This window comes from Eretmochelys imbricata, chromosome 26, assembly GCF_965152235.1.
Source record: "Eretmochelys imbricata isolate rEreImb1 chromosome 26, rEreImb1.hap1, whole genome shotgun sequence".
Taxonomy (NCBI): domain Eukaryota; kingdom Metazoa; phylum Chordata; order Testudines; family Cheloniidae; genus Eretmochelys; species Eretmochelys imbricata.
This window is the reverse complement of record NC_135597.1, coordinates 6,081,204-6,102,856: the sequence shown is the minus strand read 5'-3', so window position 1 is coordinate 6,102,856 and position 21,653 is coordinate 6,081,204. Positions and strand designations below refer to the sequence as shown.

General features: G+C 59.6%; 1 protein-coding gene across 2 annotated transcripts in view; it reads right to left on the bottom strand.

Moving 5' to 3' along the window:
* Positions 1 to 21,287, bottom strand: part of SORBS3 (sorbin and SH3 domain containing 3) — a 30,003-nt gene extending 8,716 nt beyond the window's left edge. For both annotated transcript variants that reach the window (XM_077805890.1, XM_077805891.1), the window contains exons 1-13: positions 20,710 to 21,287; positions 13,445 to 13,564; positions 12,194 to 12,589; positions 11,265 to 11,373; positions 10,152 to 10,396; positions 9,560 to 9,623; positions 9,066 to 9,101; positions 8,533 to 8,608; positions 5,924 to 6,020; positions 5,094 to 5,165; positions 4,425 to 4,484; positions 3,762 to 3,848; positions 2,057 to 2,109 (exon numbers count right to left, since the gene is read on the bottom strand). In XM_077805890.1, the coding sequence (XP_077662016.1) occupies positions 2,057 to 2,109; positions 3,762 to 3,848; positions 4,425 to 4,484; positions 5,094 to 5,165; positions 5,924 to 6,020; positions 8,533 to 8,608; positions 9,066 to 9,101; positions 9,560 to 9,623; positions 10,152 to 10,396; positions 11,265 to 11,373; positions 12,194 to 12,589; positions 13,445 to 13,489 (1,340 nt within the window). In that variant the 5' untranslated portion in view covers positions 13,490 to 13,564; positions 20,710 to 21,287. The remainder of the gene's footprint in view (positions 1 to 2,056; positions 2,110 to 3,761; positions 3,849 to 4,424; positions 4,485 to 5,093; positions 5,166 to 5,923; positions 6,021 to 8,532; positions 8,609 to 9,065; positions 9,102 to 9,559; positions 9,624 to 10,151; positions 10,397 to 11,264; positions 11,374 to 12,193; positions 12,590 to 13,444; positions 13,565 to 20,709) is intronic.
* Positions 21,288 to 21,653: the final 366 nt, after the last annotated feature.

Below are 21,653 nucleotides of genomic sequence, written 5' to 3'. Positions count from 1 at the left end.
CCCCCCCGCAGCAGGGGTGGGTTCCTGGGGCAGAAGGGGGGTAACTGGGGCTCCAGTCTGGGAAGGGAGAGAGCTACCAGGCAGCCTACTGCAGAGCGTGCCCCCAGCCCAGCCGGGGGCTGGTTCCAACAGGATGCCGAGGTCACAGACGCCACCCACCGGCATTACTTCACCAGTGCAGAGCTGTGGCCAGGAGCAGCTGACCCGGGGTGTGTCTCTGCTGGGTCCCACCTCCACTGCCCATGGAAAACAAACCAGCCCCATTGCTGGAGCCGCCCAGGGGGAGTCTCTGAGCAGCCGGCCCAGCCCAACCTGGCTGCCAGGCAACCCGTGACACAGCCCCCACTCTCAGCCTGCTTCCCCTCCTCCCTCCATGGCCCCAAAAGAGCCAGAACCCTGCTCCCACCCAGAGAGCCAACCCCTCCCTACATCTCACCCACAGCCAAACCAGGAGAAAGCTTGGGGTCAGGACACCTAGGTTCTGTTCAATGCTCTGGGAGCAGGGTGGGGTCTAGTGGATTAGGGTGGGGGGCTAGGGGGTCAGGATTCCTGGGTTCTCTTCGAACCTCCAGGAGCAGGGTGGGGGGCTCAGGGCCCGGACTTCTGGGTTCTAGTTCCAGCTGGGGGAAGGGAACGCCAGGAATCCGGGTTCTTGCCTTGCAGCTGCCCTGCCACTTCCCTTCCTTCTCTTTGCCCCTGCAGGCCATTCCCCTGGCCAGGTCCCGGCATGTCCTGCCCCCCTCAGCCAGAGTGGGTACGCGAAGTTTGCCTCCTACCCTGGCAGCCAGGCGGGTAGCGCTGGTTCCTCCCTTCCCTGTACACCGCCCGCACGGCAGGAACTGAGACAGCAGCAGCAGCAAGGAGTTGGCAGGCTACAGCCACTTGGCTAAAGTTTAACTTTGAATTCTTAAAGGAGCAGCACCACTTTCCCAGGCACTTGAATGATGCTGAGGGAAAACAAGTGGGACTCCGGAGAGGGTGCATGGCAGAGCAGGACACCTGGCGGATGGTGGCCACCCTGCCCTATGCCCCCCTTGTCCAAAGACTTAGACAGGGAGTGGACTTTCCTCGAGACTTACTCCCTGCCCTCCTCCCCGGGAAGCCCCTATGGATCCACTGCAGCCCCCAGGAAGGAAAGCAAAGGCCTGGCTTCTTGCAGGGCCTACCCGCCCATTGTTTATGGTAGGACCTACAAGTGGAGTGTTTGTTTTTGATTCCTGTGGCTGCAGGGACAGACTCTGAGGCTTCTGGGGAAAGTTTCCTGGGAATTCTGCTTAACCCCTTGTAGGCACTGCCCTTGTGACTGATGGTGAGAGAGGGAGGGGAACCGCCCTGGATTCTGATCACGCTGAAAGAATGTGATGATCTGCTCCAAAATGAAAGTGCATGGAAAGAGCACAGACCCCAGGCTCTGATCTCAGGTCACGCCTATGCTGGGAAACATCTGCGTTGCTGTGGGGTGGGACCTGGCAGAGATCAATGTGAACTAAGCCGGCTGGCTGGAAAATCCCCGGAACGGGGGCATGCGACCCGGGAAAGGCACCTGGCTGGGAGCTGCAGCCAGGGAGCAGCAGGCTGCCCAGGCAGCAGGGCGTTCGAAGGCGTGTGCTCACCCAGGCGCACCCTGGCATAGAGGCCCGCACGGCCCCTTGAGGCCGGCTGCTAGTTGCCACCAATCCTCTGGTCCTCCAATCCCTTCCCAAGTACCCCCGCTGTACCCCCTGTACCCTGTACCCCCGCTGCCCAGAACAAGCGGTTCCGAGGAGCCCTAACTCTTGATGCTTAACTTATGAGCAAGGGGCTCTTCTTTCCTTCCACTCTTCTGCTGTCACACCCTTCCTTCCTCTCTCTCCGCCTCGCTCGCTCATCCCTTCAGCTCTCCCTCGCTCCCCCCTTTTCTGCACCTCTCGTAATCCGCTCTGAGCTAACCAGCCCCAGGCTGCTGGGCGGACCGAGCTGCTTGCGGGATGACGCCAGCTAACCAAAGGCTGCCGCACCTGGGCGGGGGCACCCAGCATGCCAGCCCCAATGCCCCGCTTTACCTGGCTGTACTCACCGGGCGGCAGAGTCCAGGCAAGGGGAGCAAGCGCAGGGAGCCGCTGAGGAAGTCTGCAGGGAGAGACAGCGAGAGAAGGGGGGAAAGAGAAAATTAATCATCCAAGAGGCTGTCTTGTGCGGGAAGCTGGGATCTAAGTCCTGGCAGAGAGGAGCCAATAAGGAGCCAGCAGGGAGAACTGGCCCATCCGGCAGGGAGGGAGAGCCAGCCAGTGGGGCCAGAGCAGGGTCCTAGAGTCCAGCATCTCTGAGGGGGAGAGGCCGGGGGTCTCGGGGCCAAGGCCCCTGCAGAGCCAGGGGGACAACTGCAAGGGAGGCAGGCAGACAGAGGGCCAGGGGCTCAGGGCCATGGAGATAGGGGGAGGCAGAGAGATGGAGAGACAGGCAGGGAGGGACAGAGGTGTGTCCTGTAAGCTCCCAAGCTGCCACCCAAACCCAGGGTTTGTCAGGGCGAATGAGGGATCTGGGACCGATTCTTTTTATTGGGGTCGGGGGCAGAGGGAGGGCAAGGCTGGCAGATGGACGGAGGACAGACGGACAGTGCCTTGACACTATGGTGACGGTGTGTTAGAACTATGACAGGTGGATAAAGGAAGAGTGTATCTGGGGATAGGTGATAGATTCGATTTGACAGAGAATTGCCTACGGGGGCGGGCAGGTGTTACAAAATAGCTAGACAGACCGTGCCTTTGGGGGCAGAAGGGAGGGAGAGCAGCGTAAGTCCAGAGGCAGAGCCGGGTACCCCGCATGGCTATTGGCAGAGAGGGCTGGGCAGCGCCTGGCCTGGACGACGCTTTGACACCGCTACCCGCAGAGTGCCCGGACTCTTGCTGGGGATTAGCTCAGCCAATTCGGGCCCATGCGACCTGCGCACCCTGGTGGCGGGGTCTGTAAGAGCTTCCCCTACCCTCGGTCCTGGGCTACCCTGGTGCTGCCCGCCTGTCCCAGCCAGCGAGCAGAGCTGCTGGCAACGCCTCCACTGGGCACAGGGTCAATGCCAAGCGACTGATTCCTGAAGAGAGTGAAGGTGTGTGAGCGTGTGGACCCCCCTCCCTGTCCCCCTGAGCCAGCCAGCCCCGCAACCTGGGGCTGGATTAGAGTCAGTGCCCCCTGAGGGGGGGAGAGGCCCTGTATCCCTGCGACCCAAGAACTTCTTAACACCAGCTGTCACGGGGGCCCAGAGGTATATCCTGCTTCTGGTACGTCCACTGTGGTTCACCAAAGACTGTCACGCGAGGTCTCAAAAGAAAGCCAGTATCCCACTGGCTGCTAACATCCTGGGGAAGGGTATGTACGGATAGTACATCAGGAGCTAGGGCTGAATACGGCCAATATGTCCGTAGAGCGTGGTTCTAGTTCCCAGCAGGAGCTCTGCTCACGGGAGGTGAGAAACCGACAGCCCTCTGTCGGGATGCAAACTCAGCGCCGTGTGCTGACACGACGGATGTCATTTACACGCGGAGCCAGCACAGAGATGTGAAGTCAAGAGGAAAAACACCCCTCCCTTCACGAACATCAGTCCCTGCTGCTCTGCAGTGATCAGCACAGGCCCCAGGAGGCGCTGGCGAGTCCTGCAGGGTGGGAGAGGTAAGAGGATGTGGACGGCAAAGGGCACCAGCTGAGCCAGCTGGTCAGCAGGAGCTGGAAGCAATTAGCAGGGACAGCTATGCGGAAAGGATTGCCCCTGGGGAGTGGAGGCGGGATACCTTGCAAGGGTGCCAATGTGTCTCCAGGGCTTTCATGTCCTTGTCTAGCTCCTCGCTTAGCTGCTTTAGCTCTCTCTCCAGCAACACCTGGTTGGGGGAAAGATGGAGACAGCGTGTGTCAGGGCCCAGCTGGCACACTGCCCGGTCGCTCTCACGGAGGGGCCGATGCCAGGGGATGACCCTGCCCGGCGGTGCCGGGGTGGTGGTGGCGGGGATGCACTTCGGCATGGTGCCCCAGCGCCAGGACACCGCAAAGCCGCATCGGTACCGCCCTGGCATGGTGTGGCGTTGCCACGGCGACGGGGCGTGGAGGTTCCACGGGGTTAGGATGCCCCGGTGCTGTGGCCCCATGGTGCGGCTCTTTCCCTTTCGGCACCAGAGCCTTTGCTGACCAATTGAAACCTCCGCCTGACCTCGGCGTGGAAGCAGGGGAGGGGAAAAACAAAGCACCATGGAAGCCAGTAAACACAGCTGCAGAACAGCTGTGCGGGGTGGGCTGGGAGTGCACATTGCAGGGGAAGGGTCATCGCTCAGCCACAACCCCTTCCCCCTCAGGCCTTCAGCACGTGCTCACTGGGCTGCACCCCAGGGCGGAGGGCAGCCCCGGTTTTGCTAGCGCGTGCCCGGCACATGCCCCGGCCGTCACAGCTGCACGGCACTTACCTCGATTGGCTGGGATGGCGGGGGAGGCTCCACAGGAAACGTTGCCAGGGGCTTCTTAGGCTGCAAAAGTCAACGAGTGGGCAGCAGTCAGCAAAGCACCCGCTCTAGCAGGGACTGGGAGAAGGCGGATCCGCTCCAGCCAGGGAGCGAGGCAGGATCATTCCCTCCCCGGCCCACCCCGGTGGTGCTCCTGCCACTCCTGCTGACTGTTCTCCAGCCACCTCGCTCCCTCCCAGGGTTCCTGCAATGTAAGGTGGGTGGTAAGCCCGCCCTGGGCGTGGGGCAGGGAGCCAGCAGCCCATCTCTAGGAGGGGCTGGTGTGGGGGACGCATCCCTGCGGCGGTTGCCTGCACACTGAGCGAGGCCAGCGGGGTGTCACGGGGAGCTGGACTCAGATCCCATGGAACAAGCCTACAGGTGAGGGGAGCCAGGCACTCCAAAGGACCCCTTCAGCGTCCACAGAGAGGGGGATTGGGTTTGGTTCAGGGGGCTGCAGGGAAAGTCCCTTGCAGAGGGAAGACACTGATGGGACATAGCAGGAGATGGGGTAGGAAGCGGGGGGTAGAGGGACACTGGGGGACCTGAGATAGCGGCAAGCAGCCCTCTCAATCCCACAGCCCCCATAGCAGCTTGGGGGCGGGGGGGGGAAGAGCACCAGGAGGCTCTTACCAGGCTCCCTGTCTCCAGCTCCTTCAGAAATTGGTACCAGCTGTCAGCACTTCCCGCCAGGGGCTCTGCAGCCTGCAGTTGGGACAGACAGAGCCACACGAGCACATTCCTACGTCAGGCCCCTGCCAGCACTCCCGGAGCCGCAGCCTGGGGATCTCGCCCTGCACAGGAGCCAGGCACGTGGCAGGGTCTCCCGTAGCCTCCCATGCACACACACGAGTGATAGCGTCCAGCAATGCATGGGCATGCAGCGTGGCACGCCAAGCACATGACATAGTCCCCCGGCAGCCTCATGCAGACACGTACATACACATGCTAAATGTCCTGTGCACACACGTACACGTCATGCTGGGCCACGCTGTCACCCCCCATGCCCACGGAGCCTCAGGCTCTGCTTCCCAGCCTTCCCAGCCAGTGGCACGGAGCACAAGCCGGACTCCAAGCCAGAGATCAGGCGGGACCGGGACACAGTAAGGCAAACAGCCCGCTGCAGCTCTGGGGCGGACCCCTGGAGCCGTGCTGGCACAAGGGGCCGACCCAGGACAGATCCCAAGAGTCTGACAAGACCAGTGCGGCTTTCTCCAGCAGGGAGACACCGCTGCAGCTAGAGGGAGAGCAGCCGGGGCTCCGCTTCCCCGCTCGGGCTGTCCTGCGTCAGTGCAGACCCCCTGGAAAATGCCCCCAGCCCAAGAGCTAGCCAGTATAATGGAGCTAAGGTGTGTGGAGACATGTCTGTGCCAAAGGAAATGCCAAGAGCCCCTTCCCCCCCCACACACACACACAGAGCAGGCACGGGGTCGGGGGGTGCTCGGGCAGGGAAGGCTCCCTACTGGATTGGGATGGTCAAAGATTGACGATTTCCCGGGTTCGTAGTTGAAAATGCTCCTGGGCTCCATCGCGGCATCGTTGGCTGCCTCCTGGCCCCTCCTGCAAGGAAAGGGAGTGGGGTGAGTGCAGCTCTGCCCTGCTGCCTAGCTCCCAAGGGCATCCCAAGGCGTTTGCAAAGGGCACAGCTACTCCCTTCACCCCTCTCACAACAGGGCTGCACGCCCCCTGCCTCCCGATCACGGGCCACTCGGAGGGGCAGATGCCCTCCCACCACTCCCTGCAGCACAGAGGCTGTGCTGGGGCACTGCGATCAGCCAGGGGGAGAGCGCCCCCTGCTAAGCCGGCCACCCCACTCCCGATAGCACGGCCCCCTTACTGCTGCACTGGGGCCAGTGCTGACTGCGAGGGGAGAGCGCCCCCTACTGAGCCACCCACCCCTATAACACAACACCCCTAGGGCCATGCTGGGGCATTGGGATCAGCACTGACTCGGAGGAGGGAGTGCCACCCACCCGGCCCCTGGCAGCTCAGCACCCAGGTTCCAGGTGCCCTTACCCCTGGCCTCAGGGCTGGGAGCTGTAAAAGGCACTTGAGTGGCTGTTAAGACACCAAGATTTTTCCTTTAACAGCCATCCCATCATTGCAGACCCTTCTGAAGCAGGGGGGCTTTGCCCCATGGCGGCTAAGCTGGGTACCAGGTGGGTGTAATCATGTGGTGGTGGGGGGGGGAAGCTCCAACAAACTTCATTTTCCAAGCTGGTGGAGGGTTTGTTTGGAAGGGGAGGAGTCCCTCCCTGCCCTTTGCAGCAGGGACACACCTGTCTGGGCACAAAGAACAGGAAAAGCCTGCATAGATGAGGTGGTATTTCTTTCCACACAGTGCTGTTATCCTGTGGAACACACTGCTGCAGGATGTTGCTGCTATGGCCAGTGGTTTGAAATTTGGATTCCTCGCTTTATTCAAAGAGACTCCGCACCTGCACCCCTAGCCAGGGTCAGATTAGAAAGGCCCTTGGTCCTCATCCTTCAGGGTACAAGCTGATCAAGAGCCGGGGCCAGAAAGGCATAGAATCAGAGAATCAGAGAATATCAGGGTTGGAAGGTACCTTAGGAGGTCATCTAGTCCAACCCCCTGCTCAAAGCAGGACCGATCCCGACTAAATCATCCCAGCCAGGGCTTTGTCAAGCCTGACCTTAAAAACGTCTAGGGAAGGAGATTCCACCACCTTCCTAGGTAACGCATTCCAGTGTTTCACCACCCTCCTAGTGAAAAAGTTTTTCCAAATATCCAACCTAAATCTCCCCCACGGCAACTTGAGACCATTACTCCTTGTTCTGTCATCAGCTACCACTGAGAACAGTCTAGAGCCATCCTCTTTGGAACCCCCTTTCAGGTAGTTGAAAGCAGCTATCAAATCCCCCCTCATTCTTCTCTTCTGAAGACTAAACATCCCCAGTTCCCTCAGCCTCTCCTCATAAGTCATGTGTTCCAGTCCCCTAATCATTTTTGTTGCCCTCTGCTGGACTTTGTCCAATTTTTCCACATCCTTCTTGTAGTGTGGGGCCCAAAACTGGACACAGTACTCCAGATGAGGCCTCACCAATGTCAAATAGAGGGGAACGATCCCGTCCCTCGATCTGCTGGCAATGCCCCTACTTATACATCCCAAAATGCCCTTGGCTTTCTTGGCAACAAGGGCACACTGTTGACTCATATCCAACTTCTCGTTCACTGTAACCCTTAGGTCCTTTTCTGCAGAACTGCTGCCGAGCCATTCGGTCTCTAGTCTGTAGGGGTACATTGGATTCTTCCGTCCTAAGTGCAGGACTCTGCACTTGTCCTTGTTGAACCTCATCAGATTTCTTTTGGCCCAATCCTCCAATTTGTCTAGGTCCCTCTGTATCCTATCCCTACCCTCCAGCTTATCTACCACTCCTCCCAATTTAGTGTCATCTGCAAACTTGCTGAGGGTGCAATCAACACAATCCTCCAGATCATTTATGAAGATATTGAACAAAACCAGCCCCAGGACCGACCCCTGGGGCACTCCACTTGATACCGGCTGCCAACTAGACATGGAGCCATTGATCACTACCCGTTGAGCCCAACAAACTAGCCAGCTTTCTATCCACCTTATAGTCCATCCAGCCCATACTTCTTTAACTTGCTGGCAAGAATACTGTGGGAGACCGTGTCAAAAGCTTTGCTAAAGTCAAGGAACAACACGTCCACTGTTTTCCCTTCGTCCACAGAGCCAGTTATGTCCTCACAGGAGATGATAATGAACACTGGGGTGGCACAGGAAGGGTTTTGTACTCGTCTCTAAACCATCATGCGTTGGCCACTGTCAGAGGCAGGATAGCTGGCTAGATCGGCCACTGGTCTGTTCCAGCCTGGCACCAGGTTAGATTGCAGAGCTGCCTGGTCAATTATTTGATCTGGCGTGGCAGGAAGTGGGACACTGAACCGATGAGTCCTTGATCTATTCCGGGGCAGGGATACCAGCCTAGAGGCCTGGCTCTTCCCCTCCGCACCTCTGGCTTGCTGCTCCTCCCCACTGGAGAGGTGTGCATGTCCCGTCCCACCAAGCACTCCCACGTCTATACTCACCAGCCCAGGCCATTCTGCAGGTAAGGGGAGCCACTTGGAGCGGGGCCCTTTTGTGCAAGCGCCGGAGGGCGTGGCTCTGGGGGAGACAAACGGGTCAGTGCCCAGTGCGGAAAGGGGTGCGGCGCAGACTCCTGGAGGGCCAGGCAAAGGATTGTGTCCTCCCACAGGGCACCATCCCAGAGCCCAACACTCCACCCCGAGTGTAGAGAACTGAAACACCAGACACTTGCTCTCTGTGCACAGGGGCTGCAGGGCCTGGTGAGGGCCTTCCCCTACGAACACCCCAAGCCCTGCTCCCTGTGAACATGGGGGCAGGGACTGGTGAGGGGAGTTGTGATCCCTATGGACACACCAACCCCTGTTTTCTATGAACAGGGGGGCAGGAAGCTGTGGTCCCTAGGAAGGCCCCAAGCCCTGCTCTCTATGAACAGTGGTTGCAGAGAGGGGTGAGGGGATCCCCAGGCCCTGTTCTCTGTCCCGATGTTAAAGGACTTGATACTTCCCATCCCCAGCGAGCAGGTTGTGATGCTTACCCACGCAGTGGTGGAAATCCCAGTCCAGCTGCGGTTCTGGAAGAGGAGGGAGATTGGTGTGAGCAGGTTCCCGGATGGGGCAACGTCTGGTGTGGCACACGCTGGGGGTGCAGAAATAAGCACCCCAGCTTGGGATCTTCCCTACCCTGTCTGCTGGGAGGCAGGCTCCCTCACCCCACCCAGCAAGCAGGGCAGGGGGGGAGGCGCATGGGAATTCTGGGAGCAGCAGGGATGTGGCCAGGAACAGGCGCAGGGGAGTGGGGCGGTGGGGATTAGTCGGTCCCTGACCTCTGTCCCAGGATAAGGACAGACACATGTGGCAGGGGAGCTGACAGAACGATACTGACTCGTTACATACCATGCAGCGGGGGCGAGGGGGGGAAGCGTGGGAGGGCACGAGAGGTGCGTGGCCTCGCTCTAGCCGAGCTGCTGCAGGAAGGCCCCTGCACCCAGCGTGCAGCTCCAAGGTTTGCCGAGGGAGGAGGTGACCTTACCCGGGAGCTTGCGATGGATCTGCTGGAACATGCTCCGGTACCAGTCCCGGGGCCGGTCCACGCTCTGCCGTGGGAAGCAAACACACAAGGCATCAGGAGCAGCAGCCCGGCAGCAAGGAGACTAGCGGGGAGCAGAAAGCTACAGCGGGGTCGATATGCCACGGCTGGTGGGGGGGCAGGGAAACTGGCCCCAGCCAGGTGTCAAATGATGGCCAGGACATTGCATTTAACTCGTATGCATAAGATGCCACCTTCTGCAGCACAGCGCCCCCTAGCACTACACTGGGACACTGAGGTCAGTACGGACGCCCAGGGGATAGCGCCCCCTACTGATCCTCCCACCCCACTTCCTGGGGCACAGCACCAGCTTGTGCCCCCTAGGGCCTTGGGGTCAGCACTGGCTGCAAGGGGAGAGTGCCTCCTCCAGAGCCCCCTACCCTGGAGCACTGCCCCCCTTTGCACCACACTCAGGCACTGGGATCAGAACCGACTGCGAGGGGCCAGCACCTCCTACATGCTTCCCTTCCCCGCAGCCCAGCCCAGCAGTGGGGTTTCTAAAGGCCCGTTAAATCCACTCCCTCTCTGGACTCACGGATCGTGATGCGATCGGCATCCCTGTCTCATCCACCGGGCCGATCCCGTCATACTTCACCCATCGTTTGTCCTTCCTCTTGCTATCCTTGGTCCAGGTGGCAGACCAGGGGGCTGCGCGGGGCACAGGCGGAGGGCCGTTCTCCAGGGGGCTCGTTGCCGACCCAGCCGGGAGGGAAACAGGCACTGCCTGAGAACTCAGCGTCTTCGTTTCTTTGGCAGGCCAGGTCTGGTACCAGTCGCTCACTGCAAGCAAGGCGGGGAGAGACAGACAGAGAGACGGGGTTCAGGGCATGGTCAGTCAAAGACTTATGGGTCCTGCTATGCCAGAGGTGCTTGGTAGTGAGCACAATGGCAGCCCCACTGACAGCAAGGCCCACGTCCCCTGGACAGACACAGGGGCTGACAGACAGACTGCCACACCAAGTGTCCAGATGTGGGGCCAGGAGTCCAAGGAACCCAGAACAGCCATGTTATTTTTAATGGGAGGCCTCAGCTCCCCACTCAGTGTCTCTTCCCCACCACCCTTTAAATGCAGTGCTGGGAAAGGCAAATCCGAGGCTGGGTTCAGTCCTTGCTCTGTGAGCTCTGGGGGCAGGGCTGTGGTGGCGATGGGCTGCTCCAGGTGGGGATGTGCCCGGCTCCCCTGACTGCTCGGTACTATCCAGCTCGAGAAGGGGACACATCCATTCTGTCACTAAGGGGCCACACCTCTCTCCCTGCCCCCAGCACATTGCCAGAGGTGCCTCCCCAGGCTGGCTGAGCTCGGTGGCTGCCCCAGGCTGCCCCCTGCTTCGTTAGTCAGGGCTGGTCTGGGAGAGGAGCTGGGCCTAAACCTGGCGCAGGGAGCGGCCTGGATTTGAGCTTCTCCTGCTTCTCAGCCCCTGTGCTGATCAGCTCTGTGCTCCGCCCTTTCCTGGGACCTCCGGCTTGCAGGCAGACGGCCGCTCCTAGGGGGATGCACTGAGACAGCTGCACCTTGAGATCTGGGCCTCCAGTCACACGGTCCATGGTCCCCAGAAACGGGGCTGGCTGGAAGGGCTTTTGAGACAGAAGGGGCTCTCCCGGACCTCTAAGCCCAGCACTGTGGGCCACCGTCCCTGGCTGGAGTTACCTGAGCTCCTGGGGGCAGCTCTCCTAGGCTCGGCAGTGCCGTTGCGGGGAGACGTGTCACGGAACTCAAAGTTCAGGGTGTTGGAGCCGCAGTTATGGATCACGGGCACCTATGGGGGAGGGAAACAACATGGTTCTGCTATGCAGGGTGCAGCAGGGCCCCGACAGTGGGCACGAAGGAGTCTGGGTGCAGGGGAGTCAGGGGTCAGGGCACAGAGGGCACTGGGAAGTGTGGGTTACAGCAGGCATGGGGGAGCTGAGGGGCAGAGGAGTCACAGCACACTGGGTGCCAGGGAGCAGGTGCTGGGGTGATTAGGAGGCAGCAGGTGCCAGAGAAGTTGAGGCCTCAGTTTCCCCTCTCTGATTTTGGAACTAGCCGTACACCACAACAGGTGGGGAAGGAGTCTGGACTTCGAGTGGGGGCTGAATGTGCCTCCTGCCCATCCCTCCTCAGACATGGGCCCCAACACTGCATAGCAAAGAGACTCCCCCTTGAGCTTTCCGACCCCAGGTCATCGGTTCAACTCCGGCTTAGGCTGGCCGGCACCAAAACCCATCGCTGTCCAACGACCACTCGGCGGCCCCTGGGAGAGGCTGGTTGGGTGGGTCTCAGTCCAGTGGGCAAAGCATCTACAACACAAAGGCCACCGTCCCCATCGGCATCAGTCACCCCCTTCATGGGCAGCCCCGGGGAAGGGCCAAGGGCTGAATGGGCCTGAGGGTTGGGGTGAGGCACTTGGGTGGGGCAGTGTGTGGGGGAAGCCTGGGCTGTCCCTGTGAGGTCAATCTCTGTCTTTGGGCCAGAGACCCAGCAGGGCTGCTAGCTTAGGTGGCTCTGACTCCAGCACCACTGAGCCATGCTGTGTAAGCAGCACCCCCAGCTCCCAGGGCTGGCATGCCATCACTCCAGACAGGGCAGGCTTCACTCACCCTGGGTCCTCTGTGTCGCAGCGGGACCCACATGGATGGCTGAGGGGATGTGGCCGTGGGGGCTGCCGGGCTCCTGGCAGCAGGAAGGAATTCCCTCTTCTGGAAGTGGGATGGGACGAAGTCTTCCAAGCTGGGGCCCCGGGGCCCCTCAGGGTTCAGGCAACCCCCTGCTGTGGCATGGGGGGCTGGAGAGGAGAGACTGTGGGGAAAGCAGCCGCTGCCCCCTGCTCCTGCTGGATGTGCACCGTGTCTCTCCCAGAGATGGGGATTCCCAGCTGCCCTGAATGTCCCCTGCAGGGGCTGAAGACGGGGAAGAGAGACGTTGCCGAGGAGCAGTGCTTTCTGCGCAGCAGGCTCCGGTCCCCAGCCATGCAGGAGAGGTTCCAGGGGTCGCACCTGTGGGAGGGGCAGGAATGAGTTCACTGTTGATGAGAGCAGGAGGCTGACACAGCCAGGTGCTGGGCACGTTTCTACCACCGTGCACCAACACCCAGCCAGTGCCCCTCCGTCCTGTTCCAGCCCTGGGTCTCCAGCCCAGCTCTGCCGGTCCTGTCCTGCAGTGCCCCACCCCCGTTCAAGCTCTGGACCCCCTCCCGGTTCCCGTGGGTCCCTCAATCCCAACCCTCAGCCCCTCCTGCTATTCCAGCCGGGAGCTCCCCGCGTCAAACAGCTCTGCTGATGCCTCTCAGGCCTGCCCTACAGTCCCCTCCCTCCATTTCCTGAGCTGGGGGCCACACCTTGTGTTTGTTGTGTATGGAACAAAGATGGGACTCCCCTGAGCCATCCCCGCCGGGGCCCTGAGCTGGGAAGGGACAGAGGCCCAACGCTCTGACTCCTAAGCAGGCGTTCCCTCGCCACCTCGCTTTGCAGCCACCATCGCCCCAATCCGACTGCCCGCCCATGAGCAGCCCCGTGCCATCAGCACTGAGCACCTGGCGACAGGCGCAGCGAGGGGGGAGAGACCTCAAGCAGGTACGGTGTGGCTGGAGCACCCAGGCGTACAGGGAGTCAGTGGCAGAGCCGGGAATAGAACCCAGGAGTCCTGGCTGCCAGGCCAAGATCTATTAGGGCCTGCTTTGTCCCAGCAAAGGACCATTCCCAGCAGATGGCTCTCGTACACTGACTGTAGTACAGAGGCTTCCCAGGGGAGCCAGTTCCACTGCGTGGGCTGCTTGGGAGCGTTTCCTGTTATTCGCACATCGACCCCGCGGTGGTAAAAACAACAGGAGCTCAGGGGAATCAACGCCTTACGCTCCGGGGCTGCAGTGTCCCAGATCCGGCTGCCTGGAACGCCATTGCTGTCTCATGCCTCTCAGCTGCCCGGAACCACGGGGCGGCAGGGTGGAGCACAGGGGTCAGCACAGCAGGGCTCTGCAACACAGAGGGAAAGAGATGTGGCCGCGGCCCTGAGCCTGAGCCAGGATGGAGACATGGCAGAGCAGACATGGGTTTCGCTGGTCGGGAAACTGGGGTCCAGCTTGCCTGTCCCTGTTCATTCCACCCCCATCCAGAGGCCGGATTCACTGCCTGGCAGCCTCATGCCTCTACCAGGGCCGCCGGGCACTCAGGCTGGCGAGGGCGCCTACGGCACCAAGCCAGTAGCCAGCCAGGGCTTTGGGGCTGCAGCGTCACGCTCCAAGGGCAAGACAAGAGCCAATGAAGCAGCAGTGGCCCCACAGACGGCAGGATCAGGGCCTGAGAACCTGCTGAGTCCTGCATGCAGAGGCAAACTGGGGCTCTCAGGGTGCGGGAATCCAACAGTGCTGGCGGGCGGCAGCATGGGATTTGGAATGGCTTCAGTTTCTTTCCTTCCCAGCTACAACTCTCCCCAGGCGAGGGAGGCAGACGGGGAGAGCCTCTAAATCCCAGCTCCAGAGAGATCCTGGCCACAGCCAGTCACACTGCGCTCTTGGGAAACAAACCCCCCCGCCACCGTGACTGGTGGGGGTCCACCGCGAGGTCAGGGCCTGCCTCCTTTCCCTGCCAGCGTGAACGTTGTGTCTGGCCATTCCCTGCTGCTATGACAATGGCACGGCCTTGTATTCAGCCCTGAACAACAAGCTACAGTCGGAGCTGCTGCCGGGCTCCACCATCGTGGGAGTGGCAGAGCCGTCTGGGGGCAGCACTGGGTTAACAGAAGGGAGAGGGCCGTGTCTGGGGCCGGGGCTCACGGGGAACAATCCAGGGAGGGCTCGGAACAGCCAGAGCAGTCGGAGGGTCACTCAGCCCTGCCTGATGGGCACCCCCAGAGGGTGACGCCTGGCTACACCCGGCCTTTCTAGAGATAGGGCCCTGGCCCTGCACTGTGGGGCCTGGTTTCCCTGCCCTGCTCTGGTGCTTGCCCCGGGGTTTGTGGGGTTCCCAGCAAAGCCCCTCCTGAGGAGCCTTCCCCATTCCCTCAACCTGTCCCGTGTTAGCCCCCCCCATTTTCTCCACGCCAGGCTCAGCAGCCACCTGCAAAAGCATCGCAACACCCCTGTCCCTCTCCAAGCCTGGGGAAGGCCAGCAAGGTGACAGTCCCCTCCTGGAGGCAGCCCCGACTGGCAGAGCTGAGCATGGAGCTAAGCCAGCACAATTAAGGCAGTGCCACTCATTGGGGGCCCCCTGTTGTCTCTGGGGCACCCCCCTTGGCTAGCAGTTTTGTGGGCAGATTCCAGCCCCTCGTCTGTCCATGGCGGGCAGGAGGCGGGGCTGAGATGGGACAAGGAGAGCCCCGACCTCCAGGCTAAGTTTGATGGAGTGGGAAGCGCAGACCCATCGCCGAAACCCTCTTGCTCAGGACGGAGCCCTGCACCACAGCTAGAAGGGCCGTGGGCTCACGGAGCAGGGGCCGAGGAGAAGCCGGGGGCCCAAACACACACCTGGCGCCATTCCCCAGCAGCCATGCCCCTTCCGCACGGAGCAGAAATCCACTTCAGACTCTTCTCCGCCCTGGCCCCCCAGGGGCTGCACAGTCCCAACAAGGGGGCGCACTGACCAGCTCTTTCCGGGAAGCCAGCAGGCTTCCCTCAGCCCTGTTCTGCCTGCCCAGTGGTCGGCACAACAAGCATAGGTGCAGGCTAGAACACCAGATGCAACAGCTTGGTGTTATTTATATAGCATCCACAGGGCGCTCGGCATTTAGCAGACAGAGCCTTGCCCTGAAAACCTTGCAACCTAAGGGGGAAATACACGGTTTCCCAGGCTTTTCCAGCCAACAGAAACACAGTCGCTCACATGGGATTCCAGCCCAGCACATGTGCGGGCAACAACTCATTAACCCTGTAGTTGCTGGATTAAAATAACTGTGCACAAAGAGCCGGGGAGAAGGAGCCAGGCTGAAGTGAGGATATGGAGTCTGGACAAGGAGCCTGGGAGCCAGTGGGAAAGGGGAACATCGGTGTGCGGGGGTGAGTGAATGAGGAGCCAGGAGGACGCAACTGGGATTGGCTGGGCCAGGGGCTTTAAGGAGCCAAGGGGTGGAAGGGTGAACTGGGAAGGGCTGGGCAAGGAGACTGGGACGGGGATGAGAAGCTTGAGTAGTGGAGACTGGGACTGGTGAGGTGAATAGAGTGGGAATGGGACGAGGAGTCAGGGGTGCAGAAGAGACAGGACTGGGACAGGTTGGAGGGGAAAGGGCCCGCTGCAGCGCGCTCCCCTCCAGGGCCTGGATTGGAACCCAAGAGTCCTGGTCCACCTGGAGGATGACAGCCTACTACTGCTATCGGTCACTCTGTTAGCTCAAGCAGCAGACATCTGCGTGGCGGCTCTAAAGGGTCCCTCCTGTCTTTAATGACATGATCACATACTACTGTATGTGAGTACGTGTACATAATGCAATACTGCACAAAAGAGAAGAACCAAAACCCATTAGTAACTGACGGAAACAGACACCAAAACATTGTAGTATTTGTGGTTGCATCTGTTTGCCACTGTTTAGTAAAGCCCTAAACGCAAACACACACTCACCCTGTCTCTTTTATCTCCCTCGCCCACACTGGCAGCTCTCTGGCAGCACACAGGGAGATGCAGCTGCCAGTTCCCACCCTCAGTTTTACCTGCATCCTTGAGCCCAGATGTCTCTGGCACTGTGGCTGTTAACTCAGCAGGGAGTGAGCGAGACGGGGAGAAGAGGGAAAGGGAAGAAACCAGCCTGAGGGAAAGAGACTCTGGCCAGATCTGCCCCCAACTTCCAACCACCAACCCAGCTGGGATTCCCCTGTGGGCATTAATGTCTCAGCAAAAAGCCTTCTCCTCAGACATGGTCCTTAATGCAGTCCAGTCTCTCTGTCTCTCTGTTCCCAGCCAGCTTGCTGCTCCCTCCCTGCAGCCTTGCTCAGAGGCCGGGAAGGGGACAACCCCAGGGGGGTACGCAGATGCCAATGCCCAGGGCAGAGTGGAGGGGCAGGACCACAAGGAGGATCCGTTATTCCCCACCAGCATCTGAGGTTGCCACCAACTCATCCATGCCTGGAGCTGCAGCTCCAGCTCAGGCTTGGGGGGGTCTGCTTGCTGGTACAGGGCCAAGCCTCCCCCACTGCTGGGGTGAGGTGCAGGTGTGGAGCTGGAGTCTCCAGTGCACGGAAACCACATGATTAGGACATGCGCTCACTGTTCCCGGACCAGTGTGGGCAGGAGCCCTGGCACCAAGATCTGAGCAGTGCCTTCCCCATGAGTCTCACTCTGACCTCCCTGCTCCCCTTACTGGGAGGGGACACCCCTTCCTTTAACCTCAGCACCCCCATCCTGCCAGCTGGGCACCCCCCGACTCCAGGGATAGTCCCTCAGGCTGGATGAAACTTGATGCACTGGTTTAGCTCTGGCAGGAGAATGCTGCCCTGCAGGGGGGTGCGGGTGGGGGAGGGTGAAGCTTTTGGAGTGCCGCTGGTGTGCAAATATTTCCAGAGCCAAGTACCATCCCAGTGCAAACACTGCAGAGAAAGGCAGGCCCAGAGACAGGGGGCTGGAGCAGCGTGTTGGAGCAGGAGAACAATCCGGAGGGGAGGGACAACCCACCAGCTCTGGGGCTGAGGGGATGAGTCACTGCTATAAAACAGAGCCGGGCCTGGCACTGCACCCAGGGTAGGGGAGCAGGAAAGGGGGAATGTGTCCCAGTGTCTCTCCAGCTGCTCCGCTCTTCCCAAGCAGCACACAGGTCCCTTAATCAGCCTCTCACCCTCACTGCCCCTTAGGTACTGAGCTGCTCAACATACAACAGAACCAGGACTCCTGGGTTCTACTCCAAGCTCAGGGAGGAGTCGTGGGCTCCAGCGAGTTAGAGGAAGGGGCTAGGATCCAGAACTCCTTTCCCTGCTGTGCCACTGACCTACTGAGTGACCCTGGGCCAGTCACGTTCCCTCTCTTTTCTTCAGTTTCCCCATCTGTGAAATGGGGATAGTATTTATTTCCCCAGGGCACAAGGGGGTTGTGAGAGGTAATGAGTTAACACTTGTGAAGCACTCGAACATGCCGGGGGTGCTGCGGCCATACAAACTCCACACTGCCCCCTGCACTGGAGCACGGCCTTTGTCTTGATCCAAGAACTACTTACCTGGTCACCTGAGCCATCAACCTCTTCCTCTACAGTGCTCCCTCACCTCCCCATCTCCTCCCTCACACTGCACCCCATCCTGCTCTTCCAACCCCACTGCACCCCTTCCAATAACCACCCCACACTGCTCCCCGTCCCCCACCTCCAACCCCACTGCACCTCTTCCTATCACCACCCCATACTGCACCCCACCTCCAACCCCACTGCACCCCTTCCTATAACCTTTCCAACCCTGCTCCCCAGCCCAGCCCATCCACCCCCTTTGCACCCCACTCTCCCATGAGGTCCCCATCACCCACTCACCATTCCAAGCCACCTCTACATGACCCAACCAGAACCGGGCAGGCATTGAGAGGGCAGCGATGAACCCTTTGCAGTTGACCTTTAACAGCTGCTGATCTCTGGCTGCTCCTGGCTTTGAACCCCCAGGCCACGGAGCGCCCTGCAGTGCAGGTTGCCAGCGCCTTGAGCCGGAGAGGACAGGACGGGCTCTGAACTGCAGCCTCAGGCCAGTTGCTGCCACCCTCTCTCCCTGAGGCCCTGCCAGCCTCTTGCCTCTCTGTAGAGGCTGCCTTTGTTACAGCACAGGACAAAGGCATTTGCGGGGGAGGAGGGGAGATTCCTTCTCCAGAACCAGCCCTGGCCAGGGTCTTGGCCCAAATCCCAGCCTGGGTCCTTGCTCTCCGGCCCACTCCCTCCCTGGTGTAGAGGGCACCGTTCCCATCCTATTGGACGCAGCTGGGTGAGGCGGTGCCATGGGGATTTGGCACAGAGGCCTCTGCACCAAGGGGTGCCCAAGGCAACGCTGGTGCTTGGCACACAGCGGGGAGCACCAGGCTTGAGGAGGAACGGGCTGGAACGCAACCTGCAGAAAGGGCCCCTCTCTGTGCTTTCACCCTGGGGCAGCTAGCCACGTACTCTTCAACTCTCACGGCTCCCATGCCCAGCCGGTGCCCACGCCACTCTCACCATCCTCGTGCCCACCCAGCGCTTGCACTGCTCTCTATCACAGTGCAAAAGTCTAACTCTCATGGTGCCAGCCCAGTGCGTTTATCTGCCCCTTGCAATCCTCACTCTGAGAAAGGAAACTCTCTCCCCAGAGCTAGGTTTGCTGCGTGGGGCATCTATTCACATTAGTGCCCGACACTTTACCTTCAGACCCCTGCCAGGAAATCCAGGCTGTGCCTGGCTCAGATGCAGAGAGCCTGCATCACTCTTTGCTTGGGGCGTGCAAGAGTCTGGATGCAATTATGGGGACAGCGTAGCTCTCTGAGAGCCAGCGAAGCATTTTTCCCTTTGGCGTCCCCTCGAACATTTCCATTCCCCACCCAGCCGCCACCCCCACAGCTTGCAATGTGACAGCTTAACGCTGAGCCATAATAATCGCTACCATTCGCTCCTTTCCGGGGACTGGCACTCAAGGATCTCAAAGCACTTTACCAATACTGGGCCCAATTAAGGGGTAAGTCCAAAGAGCAAACCAAAGGAGACGACCCTATTATGATGCCATTATCAATGGGGTGTCCCTAGCTGGAGTGCTGAGCTCTGGTCACCCATCTCGATCAGGAAAGAGCAGATAGAGGGGCTGGGGGCTGGAGAGATTCCTGTGTGAAGAGAGATTGCAAAGATGGGTCAGTTAACAGAGCAGATGGGTCAGAGGGGACAGGCTAGGGGCGCGTAGCTAAATGGCAGAGAGAGGGGAGATTGGGTGCCCCTCTTTACCCTTCCTCATGATACATGATCAGAGGCCTGGGCAATGAAACTGAAAGGCAGCATATTTATAAACGATGAAAGGAAAATCTGCTCACAGCCACAGATATCACAGAGACCTAGAGCTTAGCAAGACTCAAAAAAAGGATAATGAGAACTATATTCCCCCCACTCCAGCTGTGCCAGGTGCTGTACACACATATCTAGAGACAGTCCTTGCCCTGACGAGTTTCAGCCTAAACAGACAAGAGAAAGTCTGGGAGGGGAAACTGAGGCAGAGTAACAGGGCAGTGACTTGCCCAAGATCACACCGTAGGTCAGTGGCAGAGCTGGGAATGGAACCCAGGTGTCCTGAGAGCCAGTCTAGTGCCCTGCTCACTGGACTACACTGCCTCTGGCTGTTCTTTTTAATGAGAACGAGAGGGGGGTTGTGGTTTCTGGGTGCAGCACTTTGACAGCCTGGGGTAGAGGGTGCTGGGCTGGAGACATGCTGAGCGCTGTTATTTTCAGTTGCATGGTGCACTGAGAGTCATGTTAGAAACACAAGAATCACCATTATCAATAGTAAACGGCACCTCCCAGCCCTCTTGTGAAGTGGGGATTATTATTATCTCTGATTTGTATGCGGGAAACTGAAGCACAGAGGGGAGATGTGACTTGCCCACGGTTACAGAAAGGAACCCAGGAGTCCTGACTTTCAGCCTCTGACTAGATCACGCTGTCTCCAAGAGCCGAGCAAAGAACTCAGGAGTTCTGACTCCTAGCCCCCTGTTCTAACCACTCCTCCCGAAGAGCTGGGAAGAGAACCCAGGCATCCTGACTCCCAGTCCCTCTTGCTCTAACCACTGGACCCCATTCCCTTCTGCTCATGTACCCTATAATCCAGGAATAAGACAGGCAGAGGCAAAAGACATCAGAAGCTCTGTTTGCAAGTGTACTCATGCTCCAGGCTTGAGTGTACTCATGGCTCCGGTCCTTCTGCACACAAACCGCCTGCAGCTCTGGTCTCTCTCCCCAAAGCTGTGGGGAGCTGAGAGTTTGCAGGGTTTGGTGCAGGAGGGAATCCAGGCTGGGCTCGAATCGCACCACCCGGGGGCACGGGGTGTCTGATAAAGATTGATCTAAAAACCTTCATGCCTTTGGCTTTTTACGAATAGGAGGATTCCCGTGATCAGAATTCCACTCCCTCCACCCCCGTCCTGGCCTATATACCCCCCCTACATCCACACCCCCCCTACACACACACACACTGCAGAGAGAGAAGGCAGCTCCCTACCTTCCGAGAGGAGCCTGGCAAGGAACTCTGTCCAACATCCCCAGAGAGCAGGGCACTTCCCACGCTAGGACGGTTAGCAGCACCCGGGTGGCAGCTGTCCACGCTGACCGAGTCCCAGGCAGTGCGTCCGAAGGGCTGGCTCCCAGCAGCAGTACGGTGCAGTGGGAGGGCAGCGCTGGGCTGAGTGTGTGGGATTCTGTATCTAATAGTCGTGCTGCGAGCTGCAGGGGGAGCAACTCACACACACACAACAGAAAAACAAGCAAACTTGGAGGGGAAACAATCCGAGGAGAAGGAACGTGCCCTCTGACACCAGGGGATGGAGGGAAAGCTGGCCCTCCCTGCTCCAGGGGCATCCCGCCAGCGAGCACCAAGCTCCTGCAGCTAGCCCGCAGCATGGGAAAAGTCCCTCTTTTGAGGAAGCCCCAGAGAGAGCCTTCCCTCGCTCACACACTCTGTGGGATTGAGACAGCTTCTCCCAGGGCTGGATGTCCCCTGCCAGCAAGCATCAGAGACTGATAGTGACGCAAGGGGACACACTCCGAGGAGCAGAGAATTTGCAGGGAAAAGTCACTGAGGACAAGCTGCCCATTGCTCCGGGGTTTTAGTGACCCTAGCAAGGTCAGCAGCTGAGAAAAATCCCCTCTGGCCTGCCCACAGAGTGCCTAAGAAGTCTGTCCCTTCCCTTCCCTTCCCTCCCCAGGCCACCCCTGTCCCTCCCGGCTTATCTGGAAAGCTGGCAGCACTGTGCAGCATTGCAATTAAAACAAACATGGACCCGGAGCCGGCGAAAGGCCATTCAGAGTTTCCAGTGACATTTCCAGAGTGAGGACGCGTTCCAGGGAGAGGGAGCCCAGCCAGAGGGCTGAAATAATGAACTGCACACACACACACGGAGCTTGGCTCACTCCGCCTGGTTACAAAACAGGCCTTGAGAACTCACG